General features: G+C 33.4%; 1 protein-coding gene across 5 annotated transcripts in view; it reads right to left on the bottom strand.

Moving 5' to 3' along the window:
- LOC144472246 (uncharacterized) overlaps positions 1 to 17,621 on the bottom strand; it is a 101,999-nt gene that overhangs the window by 71,176 nt on the left and 13,202 nt on the right. For 2 of the 5 annotated variants that reach the window (XM_078185170.1, XM_078185171.1), the window contains exon 1: positions 4,108 to 4,514. The exons of the other annotated variants lie outside the window; for them this stretch is intronic. In XM_078185170.1, coding sequence (XP_078041296.1) covers positions 4,108 to 4,141 — 34 coding nt within the window. In that variant the 5' untranslated portion in view covers positions 4,142 to 4,514. Of the gene's footprint in view, positions 1 to 4,107; positions 4,515 to 17,621 lie in introns of those variants that run through there. 5 annotated transcript variants of the gene reach the window in all.

Here is a 17,621-nt window from a genome sequence, read left to right as displayed (position 1 = left end):
GTTCGAATGTTATAACTGACAAACTGGTTTACCGTAGCAAAATGCATGCGATACTAGGGGAGGAGGGGTTAAGTTATCACAGCGATGATCACGAAACTGTTTACGAGACAGTGGCGTACAACTTCCCGATTTCTACTTTTATTCATGAGTGGGCGAGGGTTGGCTCGCGAATTTTTAGCTCTATAATTATTTCTCGAATTTGGTTCGTTGCTTCTTTTTTATTACCTATTTGAAGGTATAGTCTGAAGCAAACAATTATTTTGATCGAGAGACTGATTGTCCAATAATTTTTATTGATACAATTATTTTTTAAAGATACGAATTGGCGAAGGTCGGATTTGAGAATTTTCCTCTTAAAAATTATTTTATTTTTGCATTGTCTATAATAGACGCTATTTTTGTTTATCAAAAAATTCATTACCCAACACCGTAGATTTCTTTTTATTTACAGGAAGTGAATCAATTTTTCCACGAAAGTGAATTTTTCTCTATTTCCTTATATTAATTGAATTATGTTCATTAATTACAACCAAGTCGTTTCGCCAACATTCTGTTGCTCAAAGCACTCGGATAGTTGAACACAATGGCTGACGTCATAATTTCCGAATAACGCAGTTACCAACGTTCATTCGAAATTCTTTGGGCCACTGATTTTGGTAGCATGGTCCAAGGTCGACGAAACCAACGCGTTGGATCCTAATTTACATAATCGCCTAAGGAAAGAGGAAAACTGATAGCAAAGTCTAAGAAACTCACTGTCGATTATAGTGATATCCCATTCGTTGGCATTAAAATCAGTAATCGATGTTGGATAATTGTTTTTGTCGAAATAAAGTCGACGGGCAGCGGAAATAGATATCAATGGAATCTTATCGCATCACTATTAATACTACTAATTTAATCTCTTAGTTACGGCTGGATTTTGCACAGATAAAGTTTTTCATAACTAAATTTCCATTTTTCTTAATATATATTTTTTCTGTACAGCTATATATAATATTAATTACATATATTATTTTCTTAGTGTATTGTCCATACACCCTTTCACTTTAATCGTTTACTTTAATAATTAATTAAACAATTGAGCAAAGCGCGAAACATTCAAGAAATCCACTATAGTGGCGTGTCGTGCCTAAGAGGTTAAGCATAATCTATTTAGCAAATAAATGTTATTATTTCTCACTAGAAACTTCATAAATTCTACTTTTCATTGAAAATATCCCATATTCTATTTTCCAAACAAAATTTCGCAAATTCTATTTCTCAGTAAAAGTTCTGCAAATCCTACTTTACACTTCAAATTTTTCAAATTCTATTTTCCACTAAATATTCTCCAAATTCTATGTTTTATTAAAAATTCTCCAAATGCTACTGTCCATTAAAAATTCTCTTTATTACCATCAGAAATTCACAAAAAAGAGTATTCAAACCAAATAAATACAACCTTTTTTCCCCTCGTTGTCAGGTATGCAACTAGATGCAATATGCAACTAGACTGCAGAATTCCATGCATTTGTGATAAGTGCAAACGCAGGAAACCGTGCATATCGTGAAAATTAAATTCTACGCCTACTTTGGGGTTTATTTCGAGAAATTCTTCAAACGATACAAGAAATCTTCGATCTTAATAAGAAATCTTTTATCGGTACAAGAAATTTTTTATCAGTACAAGAAATTTTATTACCGATACAAGAAACATTTATCGATTCAAACAATCTTCAAAATGGAGCAGCACATTTTTCAAATGATACTATAAATATTTCAAGCGATTCAATAATTTCCATTTAAGACGAGAATCCATGAAAATCTTTCACATGGTAAACAACGAACTGCAGCAAAACAATATCGAACTCGCTCCAATTTATGCGAAACGGTTTTCGATTGTTGCGTAATTATATCACTGATATACAAACAAGTTTACAACGTCTTCGTGTTATCTAATTGAGCGTGTTGAGTGCTGTAAACGTGTCTTGAAATTTTTACTTTCACGATGTTAAAAGACAACAGCGTGATTATTTTACTTTATACAATACCACGTGGAAGATATCTAAGCAGTGTACAAAATGGTGCAATTTTAGCATAGATTAGTATTGTATTGGAAAATTAAGATAAAGTTATTTCAAACTTTCTTGAAATAACTTTCTTCGTTATTATATTGTAACAATTCTCAATATATTATACCGTATCAATTGCAAATATTCTACTGTGACAATTATATATATTGTACTTCAGTAATTATAAATACTACATTACTTCAATTATGAATATTGTAACAATACTGTAACAATTATAAATATTATATTGTGCCGTATCAATGATACATATTCTGTTGCAACAATTATAAATATTGTACCGCGACAATTCTAAATATATTGTACAGTATGAATTACAAATATTGTACTGCATCAATTACAAACATTCTACCGTTGCAATTACAAATATACTACTGTAACAGTAATAAGCATTGTGCTAAAACAAAATAAAAATCTTGCACTTTCTTCTAATTAAACGAGACTTATCAGGATACACCTGCATCAGATTCCTTCCAAATGAACGTGTGTTCATTGAACTCAAAACGGTCTACAAACATACTTCCTTTAAATCACTGTTACTCCGTTTAAACGATCGCATTCCTGATTGTCGAGAACACACACACACATACACATGCACACGCATAAACACGTCCTGCTTCGAAATCATTCCTAATCCTTTTTCCAGAAGCGTGTCGTATTAACAATAATAATCTCACTTCAAACTTGACTAATGCGGAAGACACTGTAAGAGACATGTTAACGCACGACCGTAACGAATGCCAGATTGATGTGACCCCAACTCACCTCGCCTGTGCTGAACGGTTTATTATCACTAAACTGCGGATCTTTATGCAAAGTAAAAATTGTCTGCGCTAATTACAAGATATATAGAAGCTATATAGATAGTAATTTAGTTTATTTAATCGTTTCAACAAGCTGAACAATTTCTAAACTCTTCAAACAATTTTAAGTAAATAATTTGAGTTTTGCTGTTTTGAATTTCATAGACTTGGTTTTTCATTTATAAATGGAGAAAATCTAATTCGTTCTCTTTTTTTCAGGGAATATTTAACTGAGTTCGATTTGACAAAATCAATTTATATAGTGACATACCAAAATTGAAAGAACGGTGTGTTGCAAAAGTTGTTTTATTTTATACGAAAAGTATTTTAAGTATTTTAAGCTTGATATTTTCGGAAAGTTTTGCAAATTTATAATTACTCCATTCAGGTATTAACAATTTCTAAATAGATACGTTGTTATCAGATAAAACAATGTCAATAGAGTTTTATGCACACTGTGGTATTTCATTAAAAAGTGAATTGTTCACGTTGACAATGTTTGTACTAATAGTCTAAAGCATCTGAAAAGTATGGAAAAAGTTTAGTAGATTAGTCATTCAGGTGTTACAAATCCTCGAACAGTTGTTATCAAGCTCCGATTAAAACAAGGTCAAAAGAAAGTGTTTCATAAAAAATTGTTGCATGTCAATGAAAGTCGAATGTTTCGAGTTGCAAATTTTTGGATGTGTACCTCAGAACCGCCATTAAATGCGAGAAGATTTTCAAAAATTTCCATTCAACCATTAAATTGTTCAAAATTCTCACAGCGTCGGTGATTCGAAACAAGCTGAATAACCTGAAACGAATGGATCCGTCCTCTTAAAAAATATATTTCTTTTACCTTCATCCTCCGAAACAACGCCCACCCGTCAAACTTTTCCCACCATAAACTAGTCCCAAAATTGATTCATGCTCTTCTCTATTTCGTCCCCAATCGTCTCCAAGGAAACGGTCTCCCCCGAATGGCAACAATTGTGAAACAAAACCTGCGGAACCGGTACGGTCGCTCGACCCAGTGTCTCAAAGTTCTAAAAACTTTGCAAAATCCATTCGAAAAACCTGCGTCACCCCCGCCACCGATGGCCGACGAAAACCTGTGGCGCGCGCAAACGGTTCCGCCGCGAGTTACAAAAGCCCCGACAATCGTGAAAGCACTTTCTTTCCCGTACGCGACCCACGTAGCCCCGTCACACAACATACAAGCACGCGTACATATGTAGAAACATACGTACCGACATCGGCATGCTGCACGGAGAATTCCAACATAATATCGGCTGCCTACAGTGCGCGGTCGCTGAGGAAGCGGGTCGCCTCACTGGGACACATTAGGCGCTCCCCGAAAAACAGAACCGGTGGAGAACCAACGACAATCTCTCTGTCCGATGATTTCTTTCTGTACGGTCGGTGGGATCTACGCGGCTGCAGGTAAAAGTCGACGGTCGCAGGTAAAAGCTAAAGGAGAACCGCCTGGACGTGCACACAGAGTGTCGCGTTCGGGCTCGCGGTCACGAGCACTTTGAGCCACTTCGATCTCTCATCGGTGAGAGATCGGTAGAAAGCAGTCTTGCGGACCAATGCGCCGCGCCGCGAAACGCGATCGTAGAGAGAGAGGAAGAGGTTTTTCACCTTCGACGGACCTCGCGGCACTGACTGAACAGAGAATGCTCCCGTTCCCTCTCTCGGTGCCGGTGGTTCACCCATCCCTCCCCCTCCGTCGCACCGATTCCGGAGAGAGGGGAGGCCGTTCTGTCTCCCTACTTTCGTCTTTTCTCATTTACACCGCGAGTTTTTCTCTCCCGAGGGAATAGCTGCGAGAATTCCGGGAGGGAGATCGCTCGCGTGCACCTGTTCGACGGGGATACGACCGGACTAAACAGGTATGTCGAGGTGTGGGTGCGATAGGAAACATTAAAACCGGGACATGAGTGTTGTCATTTAGATCTGGTTCGTGATGCTGCGGTTTTCAGGAGTTGTAGATACTGTAGCGATTATAAATAATGTGCTGTCATTGTTTGAATATTGTACCGTGACAATTGTACATAGGTAATGTACTACCGCAATTTGAATATAGTGCTGCATTTGTTATAAATATTCCACTTTAATAGTTATGGATACAATTATACAGTTAACACGTTCCGTGCCTAGCTGTATTTAGTCGACTTTTTATTCTGGTCAATTAACACTTTAAAAATCGATATATTATTTTTATTTAGTATTGTCAATATGACTATGAAGCAGACTTATCATGGATCCATTCTTTTGGTGAAAATTAATTCTTCGATTCTAAACTTGGCATAAAATATTTTTTTTAACGCGTTAAATAGACATTTAAGCGTGTACCACCAGTGGTAATTATTATTACCAGTGGTAATAATAACTAATGTGCTGTCACTATTTGAATATTGTGTTGTGTCGATTGTAAATATTGTCTTGTAATAATTCGAAGTATATTGTACGACAAAAATTGAAAACATTCTACCGTAACATTATAATCAATATACTGTAACAATTGTAAATATTGTAATGTAATAGTTTTCAATACAGTACAGTCATAATTATGAATGTATACTGTACCAATTAAAAATGTTATGCTCCATCAATTCCAACTATTCTATTGTAACAATTGTAAATACATATGCTACTGTAACATTTGCAAACACTGTATTATCTTCCGATGACGCTCATCCATCTCATTCGTCTCGAGAGCAATTGCGGAGCAAGGCGAGACTTCTGTGTTTTCCTACTTTCGTCTTTTCTCATTTGCTCCACGAGTTTTTCTATCCCAGAGGGATTGCTTCGAGTTTCCGGAACGGAGATCGCTCGCTAGCACCTATACCACGGGGCTTTGGCTGGACAGTACGAGATCGAGGTGTGGGTGCGATGGGAAACATTAAAACCCAGGACGTGAGTGTTGTCTCTAAGATCTGGTTCGTGATGCTGCTGCTTTTTTAGGAGATGTAGACACCTTTGCAGCTCATTGTGACACATGGAGTTTTTAGTAAATTACTTCTTTTAATTATTTTTATGAGTTGGAAGTAACGTGTCTTCATGTTGTATGTTTGCTAGTCTGTATTATATTCTGTCGTTCTTGTTGTAAATGTATAAAATTGAGTTATCAAAAGTTAAAAATATCGCAACAATACTCTCAGATGTATTTTCTGTTCTTATAGTTTTATCTTTTTCATTCATTCATTTTTGTGAAAAATGATATAGTCTAACAATCAACAATCAATAAAATTTGCAGTCTGGTTGCAATGAAAAGTTTCAAATAACATAGTAATAATTTTCATTATTCGTAAATTTTTGGATTTTTGTCATAATTACACAATTTTTGAAGTCCAGTCCTAAGCAAAATGAAAAAATTAATACAATATAAAATAATGCATCAAATTGTTACGTTATAACACTTTAATACTTATATATTTACATGTATATTTAAATTATAAATTATATAGTTATTTAAATATTAATAATTGACTTTATAATTTATTAAACTTTAGGTATATTTAAGAAATGCACAGATATGCATTATAAAATTCGTTTCTTCTATTATATATAGTTCACTCTAAGGGCTCAATTTAATACTTTATTTAAGGAATGATCCTTAGAAAAATTGTATTGACTAAATATAGGTTTGTTTCTGATTATGTCGCTATCGATAGTGGGAACGGATGGTGCAATTGCACGATGTACGGGTTTGAGGGACGAGACGATTGAGAGAGACGATGGTTGGACAAAAATTTAGAAAGCAGACCGATCCACACGTCTAGAAAGTGTGCGTGCATGGGAGACGAGACTAACACTGCGACAAAATGACAACATTGCACATGCATAAGGTCAAAATCTCTTGTAATTGCAATCCTAGTAGAGTGCCATTCCACACAATAATATCATCTTTCAATAGTATAGTAGAAGTATCGATAACACAGTACTTATTGTCGCACGCAATACTCCAACCGACCTTGCATTTACAAATTTTTAAAAGATCAATCGTGAATCTTCAAATTCTAAAAAAATTCACGTTAACGCATGCTACCGAGTACAACATCTCTGAATTTTCTCAGATTTTAATTATGCAAAACGAGCAAAACGGACGTTACAACGTAAATTGTGTATCGCGACGTGTAAACGAAATACAATTTCTTTTCACTGTCATTATTAATTAAAAATTGAATTTCGTTCGCTAATAACTGTTATAAGCAACCGAAATAAATTTGCTCATGGATAACAGTTCAAATTGATGCAAACAAATTTTCTGTGTTATTATTATACCACGTTTCTCATTTGAATACCACGAGTCTTCATCCGAAATAAAAATTGTGCAACAATATCGTAACATACAAAAATGAACGAAAAATGTACTCCTTTTATTAACAATTACAACAAAATCTAAGTCTGCTAATATATTTACGTGTCAGCATTTTATTCAGTGATTTTTGCACACTACTATTGCTCAGAACTAAAAACATATCTATCAGGATAATAATTGTTATGCAACGATTTTCTCCGTCTTGATTGCAACAACTATGAAAAACAGTGTTTCTGCATCGACGAAGTAACAGTGTTCGACTGTCTGGCAACGTGATAGGCCTTATATTCGCGTGCACTTATAATGTATAATGCACGATCGTGTTCTCCAATTCAGAGGGGCCCCTGGCTCCACTCTCGAGCTGTCCCCGCTATTGTAATTGTCAGGCTCAACGACCGAGGCGAAAATCGAGGATGTGCCGACCCTGAATTTCGGTGTTCTTCATTCACGCCAAATTATGTCCTCAACGCGTTGACGGTCACCGGTGACCGGCGCGGCGCTTCCGCGTTAGTCGCAATCTCGCGTAGGTAATATTCCAATGAATTTTATTGGATCGATTATCGAATGAAACATCGTTTTACTCTTGTTAATACCAACTCGAAACATTTTCTCAGATCATTCAGCAGCGACCGGTTATGCCGGAGTCTCGATTATCCGAACGTGTGATATCTAAATTCGTTATATATTTTCAAAGACGATATACAATGCAAATAACATGATTTACGGTGGTCTACACCATCATTTTTTGTATAAATTAATAGAAATTTTATCTATCAGATTAGATAAAAAGCAAAGAGATGGAAAACAGTAAAAATAGCGTTTATTGATTTATTAGAATTTATTGTCTTCGACGCGATATGAGCAATAGCTGCAATACCTTTGATAAATCGATGAAACAGGCGTTAGTATGACTACTCGTGCGACTACTTGTGCTGCTGTTCGCGAGTTATCGGAAATGTCATTATTTCCAAGATAATATACAATTTCCCGAAGTAACTTTCAAGTTTAACTTATTGTCATGAAAGATTATGTAAGAAGCACTTCTGAGAATAATTTTACGAAGCCAGAAAACATTTGCAAAATGCTCCTCCAGTCGTGGTACCAGAATTATGAAAATCGTTTAACCAAACAATTTGCAAAATTCTTCTTATTATATCTCTTAGGTGTGTTAGTTAGCAATTTATTTTTAATAACGAGTATCTAAATACGCAGCTAGGAAATTGAAAATTCTCTGACTGTTGTTCGCAATCAAGTTAAAAAAATAAGCGGTCGCACCCTAGACAATTTGTAGAATTATTTTTATAATATTCGTTAATAATTTTTAACTTAATTTGAATTAAATTAAATTTCCCCTTATTAGTAATCTTTAAATATGAAATTGCAATGTCGGCTACATTGAATTCACTAGAGTTATTATTTAATATTAGTTGTCAATTGTAAGAATTGTTCTGTTACGTATCATCGATTTCTAAAGAGTATTTATTTACCTCTTTTAAAAATTATGATTAATAATTCATCTGTAATGTACAAACGATACCTAATTGTGAAAAATGTGCATCAAAAAGCACAACTAATTTGCCATGTGGTTGGAAGAATGATGTGTCGCAGTCTCATAGTCCCGCGACAATTTAATTAGCTCCGAGAATAGCAACATTGTCAATAAAAATTTACGGAAAGCAATATCGATCCGCGCGTCTGTTTGAATTCGTTAATCGCATTACGTCGAAACAATGGTCTTTAATTAGCAACTGAAAGCGTAAGTTCATTCCGATGTCTACATAACACCGTACTGTAGCCGTGACAAACGTTCATTCAGTAATGATGTTGACCTACCACTTCGTCACGATTAAAACGTTCTACGCAGTATCAAATTATCCGTCGAATTAATTTAGAAACCATTCGCAGTTGATCTTTTTCTTTTCGCTTGGAATACTGCAGAACCTCTACATTATCGGAATTAGTATGAAAAAGTGCAGTATTTATCGAACGATGCTAATGTCTACGAAAGGAGAAAGCAGTATATGCGCAGGTAGTTCCATTACTCTATTTCATAATTACTTCCATGACTGTGATCATTTTACATATATAACACTTGCTTTTAAATATTATCTTATTTTATACGATTATTTGAAGTATAATTCTATTTTATAATTATTCGAAATATTTTTTTATACAACATGTTAGTATAGTTCATAATTATTTGAAATGTTATTTTTTTTTTAGGAATTATTTGAAATATTATTTTACCTCATGGTTATTCGAAACAATATTTTAAACAACGCGTTATTTCATTCGAAATATTATTTTATACAACATTTTAGTTTATTTTATAAATATTTTACATGTTATTTTCTTTTATGATTATTAGAAATATTATTTTAAACAGCATGTTACTTTACTTTATAATTATTTGAAGTTCCTGTTATTTGAAATTGGATCGATATTATCATGATTTTTAAATTACTGTTGACAATTAACTGTATCACGTATTTGTTCTTTTCCTTACAAATAAAGTTTGCCAAGATTTTCTTGCAGAGTCTTTCACTTTTTCACTGTTTATTGTGAAAAATTGCGTTTACGTCAAAAGATTGGGCTCACCATTGTTCGATGATCACGGAAAAGTTTTATCGTAATTTTATCTATTCTTCGTGGTTGCACTGCTTTCCCGTGTTTCAACATCGAGATAAAACTTTCGCAAATGAAAGCTACCTGCAAAATTCATTTTGATTTTATTTCTGAATAATCACGATTTGCATTGTACGCACAGTTAAGTTAACATTATTAAGTTAACATTTTCTACAAAAAATTGACCTAAATTGAACATCTAATTAATTCTTGAAAGACATGTATTACTATTGTTGGTGTATCAATTAATTTGGATTTTTTCAAGTAGTGACTGGAGGTTTGACTGGACGATGGTGGCTTTGGAATGAATGCTATAAATTATTAAGTCGTCTGCGAATCCTATACCTTTTGTGTACACCATAATCACTCCGCCAACCGATCAAGTTGTAATGATGAGAAACATTCTGGTATATATCCTGCTCGTTACAATTTTTTTGCTCGCTTAATTCGCATTTTCAGGGTTAAAAAATTGTTTGTTTCGATGTAATAACGTTTAAAATTACTTAATCCACATTCGCGGTAAACTAGAGAAGTATGTAATAGCTTCATTCTGACAGCAAAAAACATCGACACATTGGGTTTTCATTTTTTTTTGACAATGTTGCAGGCGAGCAAGAAGTCTGAGAAAAATTGAGTACACGAGCCGTGATAGTACCTTGTCAGGGAATTAATGTAAAAGTTTTGGCTATTTAAGTTTTCGAGAAATCTTCAATTTTCCGATTTTTTGGGGGTTTTTCATTTTTGATAATCACAGCTTGCAACTGAAAAATCTAAAAAAATTGTATAACATCCGGCTTGATGTCCAAAACAAGCCATATTTTTTTCAAAATTTTAGAAAGCCGCTAAAGGTGGAAAAATGCCGGAAAACCGCAAAATCTAATTTACCCTGCAACTACACTCACGGACAAGTTACAGGGTTAAAATTTTGCACAGATGAGTTTTTATTGGTCAGCTATCGAACGGTAAATGACTCATTGAAAAACCTCTAAGGGCGGTTTTGACCATCTTAATCGGCTATGCCCAATTTAAGGCCGTAACTTTAATAAATGGCTGCAATTTTAATTTATTAATGACTTTTGAGAGCGAGAAAGAGAAATGACATTTTAGAACGACAAAATGATTAATCGATACACACGTGTTTAGAATAATTTGTAATAACGCTATAATTTATCAGTTAAGAATAATTAAGATTGTACAATATAAATTCGTCGTAACGTAAATACTATGAGTAACTCGGTTTAAAATTTTATACGAACAGTTCGAGGCGTTCATCAATTATCGCTCCTCTCATTGAACCGTGACACTCGTCTGCATGATTTGCAAATTAGTATTTGCTGAAACACCGTAAATCTTGTTCAGGCGTTCGGCTCGAGAAAAATACGCGAATCGATAAAAATAACGTCGGAACGAGAGGTGAACGTTCTCCGTGAAGAATAGAACGAACGTCTCGGGGTCTAAAAGATTCTGGAATCAGCATTGTTTACCAAAATTCTATCAGCTTGTGTGACGACATGCTGCGCCACCGATAAAATGACGTTTTACCGCGTTACCACCCGCAGAGGCTACGTACATTGATAATTCCTATCTTTTATCGTTGCTCGTGCAATTCCGATGCATCATTTGTCAATTTCACCGTGTCAAGTTGCATTGTAATCTTATTCTCGATTTTTAAATAATTACAACTTTAGTTCTTTTCAATACGAATTTTTGCGTATTTGAAATTTTATAATTTTACATTTGTAACTTTGTAACACATCACATATTTTTTTTACAAATTTATTTGTTATTGGTTTCATATAATTTTGATTTATAACGAATCTTGAATACAAATTGAATTTATTTAATTTTTCTATGTATTAGTCTAGTCTAGATTGGGTAAGGTTAGGTCTAAAACAAAAGGAAAAAGGTTATGTCAAAATTACACGTTTCAAACTGTTTAATTTACAGTTATTAAATTTGTAGAGATAACTTTACGAGGATTCTATTTAATAAATAAAATAAGTTCGTTTTGCCGAACATGTGTTCCGATAAAAATTGCTGAAAGTTTGAGGGAATATTTTTATGATCATTGTGAAATACCTAGCGGCTTTTGGTACTCCGAAAACGTGAGGCGTTCGATGGTATAGGTGAACTTCTGGAAGGTGCAATCTTGATTAGACTGTCTTATTTGTCCAGCTCGCGTGATCGGAGAAACAGATACACTTGATCTCCTTAATCAACCGCACGTCAAAGTCACAATCGAGACCCTTGTTTCCTTGCGAGGCCTCGCTTATGTTTCTTAAGTTTCATAATCGCCGAATGTAATTTATGTTATTCAGATTAGACAGGTGTCTCGGGGATATCCGTTAATGCTTGTCGAACAATGATGCGGCCGTTCTGTCGTTAGCGATGGAAACTTTTATCGCGTACAGTCGTTTTATTATCTGAAAATGTTAATGAGCATGCCGACGAGAGAAAGTTTCATTGCATTTTCAAAAATCAGTATTTTCTCTTTATTCGATGGTTAATTGTTAATTAATTAAAATTAAATATTTTCATTTAAATTAATGAATTTTATTTAAAACGAAGAATTGCATTTAACTTAATGGAATCTCATTTGAAATGAAAAATATAATTTACTTTAACGAGTTTCGTTTAATATTAATTTTCATGTAAATCAATGAATTTTATTTACAATGAAAAAATGTAATTCAACTTAATTATATTTTATATAAAATTAGAAATATAATTTAATAATGACCTGAAGTCGAAGATATTAGACATATTCTTTGGACATTTTACTGCAATATTGCACTGTATTAATAAATTAATCATTTTTCCCCATTATTGCATGCACCATTTTTTTAAAAACATATCAATAGGATGTTTCAATTAACTTTGTTATTCCTGTAATACATATATCTTTGTCCTCTCTTTGAAGTACAGTTCAATTTTTAAATTAAAGAAATAAAAGTTTAACAAATTTACATTAGTATTATGTACATTACATAGAATCACACTTAATATATAATTATGTATTTACTTTTTATATGTTATGTTGTTAAAACATTTTAAAAAATTGTATATACGTAATATAATTGTGAACATCTCTTTATTTAACAAAATAAACGACTTAAAACGTACATGGTATTAAAAATAACAAATAAAGAAATTCCAGTAAGTGAATAATTACTATAATATAATCATAAAACAATGTTGGTTAGCTAAAATTATATTTACAAAAATCTTTAAAAAATGTCTTCATCTTTCTATTTAATAAATAGAACAAATGAAAATAAAATCAGTAACTTCGAATGTGAATAACGTTAAAAACCGTAAATAAGTTAACGTTTGTAAATGACTTACAAGCAATTCCAAGAAAATAAATAGAGGAAGAATGTAGCTTTAGTTAAAATCGTATTTTTAATCACTTTGAGTCTCAAAATGGAGTTCCTGTGTGCTTTCGGAAAACAAAGGAATCAAGATTGAGCGCGTGTTCTTATCTCACGGCAGCTAGACGTGCCGTGACGTATACAATGTTGTCAGTAACCCGGAAATCATTGAGGTTAACGGTCATCAGTGAACTGTTTTTCCAGCGCGAAAACTCTAATGCCGCTGTTTTGCAATCGGGTTTGTGTTCATCGAGCATAATCGTCGCTTCTCGAACCGGTTGTATGCATTTCTGATAAAAACATTGCGCATCGAAATTTTTTTGACTTTGTAGTTCGCCTGTTTTCATATGTCAAGCATCATGCGGGTCACGAATCACCCAGACATCGGAGTTCGAATTAAACCTACGATAGGTCATTCGATAACCGGTCAAAAGACGCACATCTAGTTTTCACGCTATTTTTACTATCTAAACGCATATTAACATATTTCGAAAAAATCTAGAACGTGTACAACACCCCAAATTATGGCTGCGGAAAGCCGGGATCGAGAACGACTTCATTACAAAATTTGTTTTTCTCATTTTTTATCTATTTTGAAAATACCAAAATGTATTCCAGAGTACAAAGTTCTGTACTTCCAATGTTCCAGAAGTTTTCCGAAATTTTTGTCTACGATTGAAGGGTTGAAACAGTCGAAATTCTAACTTCACGACGTCATCTCGTAATTTCGCCATTGATTGAGATATGAGGATAAAATTATATTTAGATAAATTATATTAGAAATATTTTATGGCAAGTTTAGAATCGAAGAATTAATTTCCATCAAAAGAATGGATCCATGATAAGTCTGCTTCATAGTCACATTGACAATACTTAATAAATCAAAATAATATATCGATTTTTAAAGCGTCGATTGACCAGAATGAAAAGTCGACTAAATACAGTTCGGCACGGAACGTGTTAAAGGTAGAGAATTAGTAACAATTTCTTTATTTATCTACATTAATTTTTAACTTTTAGTCGATTTTTAAAACATTTTTCAATTAATTCGATTTAATAAATAAACTAATACCAACGCTGTTATTTGTCTACATTGTTTACTAATTCGGTGAATTTCCCGAGCTTTGTTTAATTAATTTTATATAATTGAAAAGTTAATAGCAATTCGGCAATACTCTCAGAGTTATATTGCAGAATATTGGGAGAGTCGAATTCTTCATGGCGCGGCGCAGTGAATTTACTCGAGCAAGTCATCATATGACAACTCGTCATTGGGCCATTAGATTCAATTATGCAGTACTTCATCTGCACCTACGTGGCATCTCGTGACCGCCCACTAAACTGCTTTCACGTGAGGAATTACTCCATTTAAAGGAGCACGTTTATCACGAGACTATAACTCGAGACCATAAAGCTTAATCGCGCGGCAAAAATTGAATACTTTTTGTTTTCTCACAGCCAACAGCAAACATTACGAAATTTCGCACACCAATCACTAAATTATCTTTACGCAAACTGAACATTTTCTGCATTAATTGCGACGAACAAAAAATATATTTATACAAACAAATATTAATACATCTCTTCTTTTGTAATTTTAACAAACTAGAAATAGCACAGAAATATTTTTAGATCTTCTTAATGCCTTCACATCGTAATCAAATAATTTCTTACCGCCATAATTTGCAATTTAAAAATTGGTAAAAATGTCTGAGCATGTAATAGGGGGTATTATGTATTTGCCATTTGCCAAATTTTTTCAAAATTTTCACACACGATTAGATACTAAAATTAATCAAAAAACCGATTTCTTTAATCTGCCCCATAAATTTCCCTTTGGTTGAGATACAGAGTTAAAATTTAGTATAGCGAGTGTTTTCTTGACTCGCTGTCGCGCGGCTTGTTAGGTGGTTCAATTCGACCGATGTCCGGGTCAGTCGTGGCTCATATTGTGTTTCGCATGCGAAAATGAGGAAAACGACTTTCGTAGTGATTGAATGGCGAGAAAACGGTACGAGGTGGTAGATAACATGGTATGACGATCTTTGAAGAATCTCCCGCACGTGGAACGTGGCGTTTCGCATACGTTCGTTCAAAAATCAAATAAATTCCTTCCGCGGTATCTGGCGTGACGTTCGAGGATTGATAACAAAGCTTAGATACAACAAACATTTGGCAGCCGCGAACATCGCGACAGTGTAACAAGTCGAAGATTTCTAGAAACGTAGTCCGATGGAACGATGTCAAAAATAAAATTCGCTAAATTTACCGACAACAAACAATATCAAATTTTGTTAACTGAAAATATTTGAATTAGTGGTATAGTTTTCTATGGAGTGCATACTTTTGCTTGTTAAAATTACTATACGCGCATATTCTTTAAATTAACAAGTATAAATTAATTACCGAATTTTACTATAACAATTATTATTGTACACTATTCAAACATAGTTGAATAAATCTACAAAGCTTCAAAATAATAGATGCAGTTGTTAATTATTTAATAATTAATGATTTTCATCATGCCAAAGAATTTGTATAGTTATGTACATCTTTCATTGTGACTTTGAGTTAACTGAATATCTTTATTTAAATCAATTACTGTATACTATCCAAACATGGTTGAATAAATCTAAAAAGTTTCAAAATAGTTTACGCAATATTTATTTTTTATTCATCAAGCGTCTTATAAAATCAAAACTGTTGTAAAAATTAATACTTAAATAGTTCAACTGTAATTTTGAATTGAATTAATAATTAAAGTAATAACAAATTACTGCATATTCTCCAACAATAACTGAATGTACCAGCAAGGTTTCAAAGAGATATACAAAATATTAATTTTACTTTCTCATGATTTCTTGTTTCATTTCACAAACATTTGTTCCTGTTATTAAATTTTTATTACCTTCTTTATTTGTCGTATGGTCTGAATAAATCAATGTTGCATCATAATTATTACTCAACTGTTAACTATACGTAAAGTTCCTTGATTTTGTTGATAACTTTATGCAACAGATGCGTTATTTCATCGAAATAAATGCAATCCGTAGGTAATAAAGATCGACAGGTTTGCTGACAATTAATTTTGAATTGATCGATAGTACTCGAGAAGCAGGAAATTGTTGATGAGGTGTAAGAGTATTCTCGCGACGACTTGCATAATAACGTCCTAATGTATCGTTAGGTTTGCCTTCATAATGCACGGCTGATTATTATTCCGATCAGTCGGAACGACGATCTAAAGTAGCTAGGCCTTCCGAGTACGCGACCCTTCTCTCTTCCTTCTTCCGTATGCTGTCTATGTGTATGCCAAGTCCATCTAGTTCTACACACGAATTAATTACTAATTGCTTATTGTCTCCATCAGGTGTCGGAAGATCTTTATTTCAGATCCTCTTGTTGCCACGGTGATAATCGGAGCCAATTATTGATCATTCAATAAAAAGTGTCCAATGTATCATTCCGAAACTTCGTCCATGTGTTTTTTTATGTTTCAACAATATACAGTAATTTTTGTAAATAAAAATATCAAGTTGATTCTCAAAATTTATGGATTAATAAAACAATAACTATAGCACATACTATATTAATTTATGTATAAATGTTTAAACTATACATAGAAATTTTTCATGTATATCCATTTTATCCACAATTGTAAAAGGAATTATAGTTGCAGAACGTTTTTTAATATCATAATTAATAAACTTAAAATAGTACGAGTTTTTCGATTAATAAAAAAGATAACAATTGCAGCTGCAATTGAACAATATTCGCAAATTTTGTCAACGAACTCTAGCTACGCGATTTTAAGCTACAGAATGCAATTACAAATATCTCGATAATGTAATAATCACGTAATTTCTGAAAGCATAGAAAAACAGTCGGAATCAGAAGAACTCTGATAAATAATGTATAAAAACAATAACAGTAATATGACACTTACTCGTGAACGAGACTTGAATTACTATGGACTCATGGGCAGACTGTCAATCAGTCTGACCTCGACAGGCCGTGCGTCGATAACATATTTTCAGGTACGTTTATAGGTACGTGGTAAATATGATTGTCAATAGTGACAGTAACATTACTACTATGTTACCAATTCGGTGAGAAACGGGAAAACAAATTTCATATGGAGCTTCAAAGTCTGCGAATGTACTAATAATAACACGTTGCGAGACAGAGTACATTTTACAAAGAACAAGATTCAGTCTTTCAAGTGCATTTATTGTAAGTGGACTGCAATCTGACATTGTTAGACAAAATGGCAACAGATTGAACATCGAGAATTTTCAGTCCAGGATTCAGTGATCTAATCTTGGTTGCCATTGAAAGTACAGTGACTTGATACAACTGCGATTTTAATTATTTATATAAAAATAATTGCGCTATGTCGAAACTAGATGCATTATTCTTTAAAATAAGTCTAGGTAAATAG

This window comes from Augochlora pura, chromosome 7, assembly GCF_028453695.1.
Source record: "Augochlora pura isolate Apur16 chromosome 7, APUR_v2.2.1, whole genome shotgun sequence".
NCBI classification, from domain to species: domain Eukaryota; kingdom Metazoa; phylum Arthropoda; class Insecta; order Hymenoptera; family Halictidae; genus Augochlora; species Augochlora pura.
The sequence above is the reverse complement of the archived record's forward strand: the minus strand, read 5'-3'. Positions and strand labels throughout refer to the sequence as shown.